The 9,994-nt window shown below is 35.1% G+C and overlaps 3 protein-coding genes across 7 annotated transcripts; all 3 read right to left on the reverse strand.

Moving 5' to 3' along the window:
- Positions 1–1,836: 1,836 nt before the first annotated feature.
- GRXS13 (Glutaredoxin family protein) lies at positions 1,837–3,877 on the reverse strand. Of its 3 annotated transcripts, none has more exons than NM_001331442.1 (2): positions 3,334–3,877; positions 1,837–2,467 (listed from the first exon to the last, which is right to left on the reverse strand). In NM_001331442.1, exons 1-2 carry the CDS (start codon positions 3,649–3,651, stop codon positions 2,315–2,317), a joined length of 471 nt encoding a protein of 156 aa, NP_001321276.1. In that variant the 5' UTR covers positions 3,652–3,877; the 3' UTR covers positions 1,837–2,314. The 3 variants fall into 3 exon arrangements, with proteins under 3 accessions (NP_001321276.1, NP_849586.1, NP_563691.1); NM_179255.3 differs by having other exon boundaries at positions 1,846–2,467; positions 3,246–3,727; NM_100265.3 differs by lacking the exon at positions 1,837–2,467 and having other exon boundaries at positions 3,068–3,819.
- Positions 3,878–5,272: 1,395 nt separating this feature from the next.
- PHB2 (prohibitin 2) lies at positions 5,273–7,968 on the reverse strand. Of its 3 annotated transcripts, none has more exons than NM_100266.3 (6): positions 7,739–7,968; positions 6,953–7,126; positions 6,744–6,860; positions 6,151–6,321; positions 5,857–6,069; positions 5,273–5,765 (listed from the first exon to the last, which is right to left on the reverse strand). In NM_100266.3, the coding sequence occupies exons 2-6, from the start codon at positions 7,121–7,123 to the stop codon at positions 5,577–5,579; spliced, it is 861 nt and encodes a 286-aa protein (NP_171882.1). In that variant the 5' UTR covers positions 7,124–7,126; positions 7,739–7,968; the 3' UTR covers positions 5,273–5,576. The 3 variants fall into 3 exon arrangements, with proteins under 3 accessions (NP_171882.1, NP_973756.1, NP_973755.1); NM_202027.2 differs by having other exon boundaries at positions 5,274–5,765; positions 7,529–7,761; NM_202026.2 differs by having other exon boundaries at positions 5,274–5,765; positions 6,744–7,126; positions 7,739–7,834.
- A 378-nt stretch (positions 7,969–8,346) lies between these two features.
- Positions 8,347–9,510, reverse strand: FLA9 (FASCICLIN-like arabinoogalactan 9). Its single transcript, NM_100267.4, has one exon. It carries the CDS (start codon positions 9,332–9,334, stop codon positions 8,591–8,593), a length of 744 nt encoding a protein of 247 aa, NP_563692.1. The 5' UTR covers positions 9,335–9,510; the 3' UTR covers positions 8,347–8,590.
- Between the last annotated feature and the right edge of the window lie 484 nt (positions 9,511–9,994).

The following is a 9,994-nucleotide window of genomic DNA, read 5'->3' on the forward strand; positions in this document are numbered from 1 at the left end:
AACCAAACTTCAACAGTTACAATATGTATAATCTTACACAATTCACTAAAATTTGTCCATCATAGTTATTTATTCAACGTATATATCTGCGTATATATGAGTTAACCAAGTCTGGGCTTCGAGTCTCAATGTATTTATTAGTTTTAGCACTGGCGCCACTATTTGTTTCAAACGATCAATTGCTTTAAATCTGATGGTAATGGCTTGTCTAACTTCAGAGAAAAGTTAATACGGAATATGCAATTACAATTAACAAAAGAAAATTCTTTCATTTTTTTCTTCTAATATATATAATCACGTGTATGACCACAAATTTTGCCGTCCGGTTGAGAGTGATCGAAGGTGTATATGACTCTCGTGAATCACGGTATCAAATGATATAATCATAAATTTTTGTGATTTAACTATGTGCTTCATGATGGTGGATGCAAAACGTAACATATATTTGGTCAGCTAAATTTATTGTTTTTTTGTTATAAAAGATAAATTTATTGTTTTGAAATATTTGAACTTTGCTTCGTACATAAATATCTTGATAAATTTAAAATTATTTTTTTGATATTAAACGTATCCATGAAATATATATATATATATATATGGATACGTTTAATATCAAAAAAATAATTTTAAATTTATCAAGATATTTAAAATTATATATATATATATATATATGGAGGATAACTTATACAGCTCAGAAAGTTAAATTACAAGTTCACAAATCTTCTTCACAAAAATATATAAAAATAAATATATTTTCCATGGTTTTTCTTGAATTATTTGACGGCTAATCATTGGATGGTGATCAGGACATGGCATTTTTCATGTTACGTATAGTATATGGTTAGAGATTTGAATAGGCTAGTTAAAATATCGAAATTGCTACCAAACGGTCAAATCTGGTCCACCTTCATCCATAATGGTTCGTTGATGCATTCGGGCTCGCAAAAAGCATGTTAGAAAAAGTTGGTGATAATTACTTAAAGTTGTTTTTTTCGCAATATAATATAGTAATAAAAAAATGTTATTGGCTTCATGATTGACTGTTGGCCTCATCAAATATGTCACAGTCACTTGTATGGTTTCTTCAAACTTAATTTCTTATAAAATACATTAGTATTGTTTTCTTATCACCACTCACACCTATCCAATATATGCATTTGTATTATTTTATGATTATGATTCGACAGAATCTGCCTATATCTTTGAAGATTTTTTGTTTTTTATTATTGTTTTAATAACATAGAATTTGAATTCGGATGAACATAAGCAGTAGAGCGAGGGCATAGATAACTCTGGTCGTGATACATCGATAACAATATCGTTAGGTTATATGGAATTAAAAAAATATTATGCTATACTTTTAAAATTTTAACACAAAAAATTATGATAGCAGGCATACTACTAGTTTTGGGGATTTTCGCCAAGGACCATTTTGTTCAAATTTTAACAAGTGAAATGAGGACGAGCTTAAATTCGTAGGTTATATTGGGTTTGGGCCATACTAATTTTGTCAAGATTGGGTTCTCACATAACATTATTAACCCATTAAAATGTCAAAGAATTGGTTGTGAAAGCATAACATTACTAACCTATTTCTTGAAGCTTTTGGTTGTTAACGAAGACAGTAGCAACATTGATGGTTAAAGAATGCTCTGTTCTGTTTTGTATCATGGATGATGATGGTTAGTTAGTCTTCTTATTAACGTGGGATATATGTTGGGCTTAAGCCATATGTAATATACTATCTTAGTCGGCAAGTCATTGTTAGGGTTTTCCATATCATCGTATATATAATGTAAAGTTGTCGATCAATAAAGCAGAGAACTTTCTTATCATTGCGTGAATTTGACATGGTATCAGAGTGAAAGTTTTTTCTGAACAGTTTTGTATCTAACGAGTTTGTGATTGTGTTTTGACCAAAGTAACCAAAGATAAGCAACTACAAAAATCGGTAGAGATCTTATTGGTTGCAGGATCTTGTCGGTTGAAAAGAGCTCACATGATCCCGAATTTCTCCTCTCGATCTCAACGGCACATTCTCTGTTTCAACAAATATGACCGTTGTGAGAAAATTTCCATATTTTTTTGTTTTTAGCATAATTAATGAAATTTCCTTTTTCGTAACCTAGTCGGAAAAAAGGAAATACTCGAAAATTTGCTATTCTTCTTCTTCTAAACGACAAAAAATAAATCCATATTTTATCTACGAATTTTAAGATCTCCGATGATGATCCATTACTAAATTATCTCTGAAACAACTTCGTTCTTCATCTCAGAACCTATCCGTAAGATTTGAGCGGAGGAAAGCATTCTCTTATCGTGATTTAGTTATGGTCTCTTCTAATTTAACCCTTCTTGTTGATTCGTTACCGTGGATGCTTCTTACGCTATTCTCACCAGCGGATTCGGTCGACGGTGGCGACTGAGAACGACGACCATGTATCGGTTCGAATCTTGATGGAGTGGCCTGAGGATGAACGAAGAAGAAGATGTCACAAGAAGGATACAGAACGATGCAGTCAAAGCTCATCAATGGGCCTTCGTAATGGGCTTTCCTGTGAGGACCCTCCCCACTACCCAAATCCAACAAGGTAATAAAACTTTCTTTTCTCTCTCTTTTTTTAAAAATAAAAATATAAAATATAATGATTTGATTATAGAAAAAGTAATATGTTTTTCACGTCTGATTTTAAACTAAATATCAAGGTTTTTGAAAAATATATATATTTTTAAAGTAAAACCGTTTAAATTTCACTTGATATGTTAGTTAAAATGCTTTTGTTTTTAAGACAAATTTAACACTTAATTATGTTTTAAACGGTTTTCAAAAATAATGTTTTTTTTGTGATGTCAAAAATAAAGTATAAGTAATAGTGTTTTGATTTTTAACTAAAAAATTTCGATTTACAAAATGTTTTTGTTTTAGAAAACTAAGTGATAAATTTAATTACGTGAAAATATATATCTATATATATATATATATATATTTTTTACTTTTTGATTTTTTATTTTTCGTAAATAATGTTTTAATTACCAAAATAAAGTAAAATATGATGTTTTTTTTTTGTTTTTTTCTGTGTTTTTCTTATGATCAAACCAATCACGTAACAATCTTTTACAAGTTCACATATATTAACAAATAATGTAAAAAGGGATAGAAATAAATAAGAAGGCAACTAGATTTAGGAGGATTAAAAATCAAAGCCATAAAGCCCCAGCTTGTCTAAGAGTAGGCACTAAATCACCATTAATATGAGCAGCCATCAGATTTTCCAATCCTCCAAACAACTTTCCTCCTATGTACATCATAGGTAATTTCTCTTTATCACTTACGATATTGTCGTAGTTGTTGTTGTCTTCTTCACCAATCTCAACCACCACTGGATTCACGCCATGTGTCAGTAGCAGCCGTTTTGCCACGTGTCCCAAACAACAGCCTCTCCTTGCAAACACCACCACAGCATTCTCCATCACAACTAGGTTGCTTGATCTCTTATTGCTTATAGATGTTGGCTTTGGTGATCCTGATGTTAACCATGATAATGATGATGATGATGATGATGGTTTATCTTCATTCTTTAAAAGGAAAATGCTATTGCCCGGCACGGTCTTCGTCCACGGTGACTCGTATGGTCGAATTGCTTTTTGCATAATTGATGATAGAGAGACAAAGAGAGAGAGGGAGAAATGGGAAAAGAGAGAGAGACTTGTGTAGTTGGGTTCGTTTGGTAAGAGATGTGATTATTAAAGAATTTATATAGAGGATTTTGGAGAGCATTTGGCTTTGGGGGTCAATGAAGCATGTGTAAACTGTATTCTCTTGATATCCGAAGCCATGTCACCGTATCCAAAATAAAGATCTATAACTAAACTTATGATTATTTATTAATGTTGAGTGTAAATCATCCAAAACTTAAAAATATATTTAACTTATGTGTGAAAGATAAATTTCGAACTCATTGTCGGAACTCAAATGCGACAACTCAATTTTTTAAAGAATATAACTATGATTATCTTAACCGAATGTCATTTTTGACATATTGTAATTTAGAAAATTGTAGCATTCATAAAATCAGTGACTTATATATAGATTATATTAAACTAAATGATGACGAATACATAGTAAGGGGCTTACGACAAGGCTGATGTCAAGAGATATCTTTATTTGTTTAGAAACTTATGTCACAATTAAAATTGTCTTCGTAAGGTTACGTTTTATGGATAAAGGCAAATCATTTGTATGGACCATTAGATTTTAGATCATCTCTATTACGTCATGACGATGACTTGTTTTCTCTAACATTAAGATATCAATTTGTGTTTTATATTCTAGTTGCACCTTGAAACATATATATGTACCCACTACCCAGTACACGTCCTATAGATTTTATTTCTTTTCCATTAAGCATCTGTCTATTATCATGGATTTAAGCTGTCATTTAGAATTTTGATAAAACGCATAAACTATAGAAACGCATATTTTTTCCATCGAATTATACATTTTGAACATCTTGTCTAGGATTAGTTAAACTTATGATATGGTCGAAAATACGTTGCACATACGTCACGAACTCCGCAAAGCCAAGGTGATGACTTGTCAACAGTTCTGTGGAAAATCTAACAACTCCTTTCGTCAAAAGAAACAGCTGAGAAGTACGAAAAACTGACAAAAAAAAATGGACCCTCATGGTGACAAAACGACATGACGTCTCCCTTTAACTTTACGAAACAGCAAGTCGTTCCGTCTTTTGTTAATCCACAACGCTTTTATTTTTTTGGAATTATTTATTGCTCAAAACATTTTATTATCTTGGTTAACGGTCATCACTCGTTTCCAGCTAATTTTAATTATACATGACATCATAAAAAGCAGCCGTCGGTTATATACAAATATTGAAATAAGAGTTTACTTGGTCAAAATTTTAAAATTTGACGTCACCGGAAAATTCGCCGGAGTTTCGTCACCCCCATAAAACTCCTCACCGGTGAAAGAAAGAAAAAGACGTCTCTATCATGGTGGCGCCGGCAAGACGTCATTAAATACAAAGGGTCCATGTTGCTCTGCTCATACAAAATCTTATTATACGTATGCAATATTTTATTTTCTCTGCTCTCCAATACAAATCCTTATAGGTAGATAAGGTTGGCAACTAGTGGAAAAAAGAAAATTTGAATAGCAAGCTAACAAGAAATATTTATATTTAAGTTTTATGAAAGGATTGGTACGGATCTTATATTCGGATATTTATATAAGCATGTCGTATGTAACATATACTAAAAAGAACTATTGGCATAGATCAGATCATATGAATATTATTGAGTTTTAAATTCAACTTCATCAATTGTCCGGGGAAACACAGGAAAATATCAACAAAAAGTTTCATTGAAAATGATGAATAATACTGACCAAAGCCAATCTGCGTCTCTCTCAATATGTCCTCTTAAAGACTATTTTCAGAATCAGTCACGAGAAAGGGTCATTTGGTCAAACACCAACCCATCCTTTACTTCCAAGGCGGAGAGATCTTTTAAATGAAATGAATATGAAATGAAGAAACTTACTCGTTCCTTCTCTTTTACTTCTTAGGCTCCAAGTTCATTTCTTGAAGGTTAAGCAACAGATCGTTGGAGCTCAGGTAAACCTTGTTAGCAGATTGTGCAATGGTCTGTGCAATCTCTCTCGCAGCTTCAATCTTTCTCAGAGTGATGAATGCCTGATTGTTCGCAATTGCTTGTCCGATAAGCTGAGCACTTTTAGCTTCTCCCTGCACAAAGATTCAAAAAGAGCTAATGCTTCAGGCCAAAACCACTAATCTCATGTCATTAGATTTGCAATCAAGATCACCAATGCTATACCTGCGCACGGATAACCGCACTTCTCCTGTCTTGTTCGGCTTTCTCCACAATGAACTTAGCCCGTTCAGCTTCCTGAGCAGCAACTTGTTTTGCCTCGATAGCTGCGGTGAACTCTTTGCCGAATGTCAGAGTCGTGATGGAGACATCATCAAGAGCAATGTCAAAGTTAGAAGCCCGCTCTGTCAGAATCTTGCGTATCTCTCTGCTCACAGCCTAGAGGAGAGAGTAAACAGAGTCCACCATTAGAAACAAAAGAGCAGAAAAGTTGTAGAAAAAGAATGTTGAGATACGTACTTCTCTCTGGGTAATGAGCTGGCTTGCATTGTACTGAGCTACCACTGCTTTTAGGGTTTCATGGATGATGGAAGGAAGAACCCTTTCGCTGTAGTTCTCGCCAAGGGTTCGGTAAATCTGAGGCAAACGGTCACCCATGGGACGTGTGAGAACCCTTAATCCAATTTTCACCTGTGCAACACCCAAGAAAAATATCAGAAACACAGCAACTCCTTTAAGAAAGAAAATGGAGACTAAGTTCTTTCTTGCTCTACCTAAGTCTACTGAAAGCAAGTGTAACTTGTCTCTTGTTTTTCCACTTATCCATACACTCACACAGTTCATATAAGGATCAACATTGATCGTGTAATATCCTAAAAGAGTAAGTGATATTTAATCTACAGCTCCATAACCTCAAACCACACCCAAAATTTTCTAAAACATGCTCTTAATGCTGCATTGAAGGGTCTTAACATAACGTCAAAAGAAGGAATATCTAGTATGATCTATATAGCACCACATTCAGTAACATCATTTAAAATTAAATCCCTGGGCTAAATATTGTACAAACACACACAGAAAAGAAGCCAAAAGAAGAAGAAACCAAAACGCACCATCTGAAGATCATGACTACCAGTGGTGCTCTCTACAAGGTAAGGTCGTGCACGAACGTCATAGATGATTGGCCTTTCAAACCATGGCACCATAAAATGTGTGCCTTCTGGGTACACCTGAAAACACAAATCCAAGTAAAAGTAACGCTTTCTTAGAATTCAAAGCCTCAGATATAAAAGTACATCTTGTTAGTTTGAGAAATACAAACCTTTTCCTTGATACCAGTTAATCGGTTGAACATGACAGCACGGTGTCCTCCATCGACATTGTAGAGACTATTAGTAAGGGCATAGACACCGAGCCCACCAATAACGCTGACCTTAAGAAGGGCAGAGAGAGCAGGAGCTCCAGGAATGTTGGGAACTTTGTTGAAACTCATTTCCTGATAGCAAAACAGAATTCAAACCGCAATGAGATACCCAGGAGAAACAGTTCACAGCTAAGAACTTTATATGTAGCAAACTAAAACGCCGCAGGGATAAATTCGTTTGTCAGCAGATTAAAAACATCATTATACGAAGATCCAAAGGACTTAACACCGCATAAGAAATCACACACATAGAACAATCAATGCACAAGCCTCCATTTCAGAAGAAACAAAAAATCCAAGAGAGCAAACAAAGAAGTAGTGTTACTAAGAGAATCAATTGACATGGCAAAAACTGGAGAGAAAAACGAATTCGAAAAGATCGCATAGAAAAGCGTCAGAAATTGAAAGCATCGGTAGCAGATCCCAAGGCTAAAATCGATCAAGCCTTTGAACATTATCAACTAGATACAGTACCCATAGATCGTCGAATATATATGACGAGCAAGTCAACAAGCTTTCAACAAGAAAAGATCCACGAGATTTCACCAAATGATCATTCCAACTCTAAATCACACAAGGATTAGCAAATTGACCGACGATCAGGCACTGTGTGACTATCGACAACCAAACAGAGCATACAACGAAACACAGTGAAAACTGGGAGGAAAAAGCAGATAGATAAACCTGAGCTCAGCTCTTAATCGACGGCGATGGTAGGATTTATGAAAGATCACGATCGGAGCTGCCGGCGAAGCTTAGGGTTTTAGAAATGAGAAATCGGTCAGATATGCATTGGCAAACTACCTTCTAGTATGTTCGTGCCTATTTGCTTAGGCCCATTACTTTCAAATATGGTTCATTAAACACATTATCTTTTTCGAGAGGCCCATTTTAGGCATTTAGTTATGTTTTTGTTTTCCGTCCTCAAGTGTTTGACAAATTTTAAAGACATTGCTCAGGCCCATTATTTTAAAATATGTTTCACTAAGCCCATTATCACATGGGCTAAGGACGATGAATTATAATTTAATGGCAACTGGGTAGTTATTATCATGTTTATTTTAAAGCGTGTTACAGTAAAACGATTATCTGAACACTTTATTATTATGAATACTATCTATACTGCTGGTCAGAATTAAATAATACTACTAATCTATGTCTAGTAATCGCATGTGATGGCTAGTTTTTCGGATCGGCTACCGATCCTTCGATCCATTTTTCACGTAGCTAGAGTTAAAATGTCGTGAATGGAACTTGCAATTAAAACAGAAAACAAATAAGCATCTCATCAATTGTATACGTACTTTAGTAATTAAGTTAACAAAATATTTTGTTCACATCACAAATTTGTTGTTTTGGGTTCGCCAAGAAAAGAGTTATCCACTTCGACAGGCACAATTGACAACTATAGACGACGTATGTTATTAAAAATCTCACATTTTATTTCACGGAACTTAATCAACAAATTTCATATTTATACCTCACATCGCAGGATAAAATCAATAGAAAGCAAAACAAATCTTTGCTATTAAATTTTCAAAAGAGAAATTTCAAACATAAGACAATAAGTCCAAGACCAAACCCTAGTCCGACTTTCTTCTCACCGGAGCCTGACTTATCCGACGGTGACGCTGCCTTCTTAGTGGAGCCGGAGTCATCGGTAACCCCACCGGATTTAGATTTAGGGGCAGGAGCAATCGGCGAAAGCTTGTGCTCTCCGAACATCTCACCGGGCAACAAAACCATGTCGACAACATAAACTGCGAGAGGACGTTGTTGCCTCAACGAATTGCTAATACGTGTCTCCACATAACCAGTAGAGACATTGATTTGGTTTGTTTGGCCGGTGAAGTTAAGCCCGTAAACACCGTTGTCTCGGCCAGAAGCTTGAGTCCTAACCGGGTTACTCACGGAGAGGAGATCATCCATACTGTAATATTTGGGGCTAACGTGGTAGAGAATGAGTTTAACTTGATCGTCAGGGCTTAACTGGTTTAGGGTTCCGGGTTTAAGGTTTTGAAAAGCATTGTCTGTTGGTGCGAACACCGTCATACCTTCGGATGAACTATTGACTTGAATGTTCACTTGACTACCGACTTGAGTGATGTTTAGAAGATGGATGAAAGTAGTGAATTGACCACCTTTTTCGAGGATCGCAGTGAGGTTGATGGGACCAGCAGGCTCTGGAGCGGGGGCTGCCGGCTGAGCCGTTGCCTTGGTTGCGAGTAGTACGGCTGCGATGAGGAGGAGAGGAGCTAGAGTTAGACGAGTGGTAGCCATTATTGGTTTGCTTAGTTAAAGTGTGAAGAGTGATTTGGAAAGTGAGATCGGAAGGGAATGGTTTATATGGAAGTTGAATGTTTGGAGTGATGAGTTGTATCTTGTTGGAATGAGATGGCCAAGTCAATACAAAACGTTTGTAGACAAATAATGTCTAGACTAGAGATATATCATTAACATAAATGTTGTGTAGATGAATTCATATACGAATATATCAGCCGTTAAGATTCGTTTAGTATTTAAAATTAGCATATGAGAAAAATATTAGATTAGAATATGAGGTTGGTGGAACCGTAGGTAGAGCCCACATCACATGTAATGGGATCGAGAGAGTCAATAATTTACATAAAATATGTGTGGAAGATAATGTTCGACAACACAACTTACGGTGTAAGGTGGACGTAAATCGGGATAGGAATTTAGGGAATGAAATGGAGAAAATTGAAAAATCCTTGGACATAAAACCTTCTACATTTGGTATTGCTACAAGCCTACACCTAGATAGGTCCTATTAAATCAGAACTTTTTTTTTATAGATAGTATCATCACTATATCATCATTAGAAGTTAACTGAGAATAGAATACAAAACTTTACAGCATAAATGACTTACAAATAATGTAATTAACGTAATCCGCAATATACATACAATTGATGCATTC

The sequence above is a fragment of the Arabidopsis thaliana genome (assembly GCF_000001735.4).
Source record: "Arabidopsis thaliana chromosome 1 sequence".
Lineage (NCBI taxonomy): Eukaryota > Viridiplantae > Streptophyta > Magnoliopsida > Brassicales > Brassicaceae > Arabidopsis > Arabidopsis thaliana.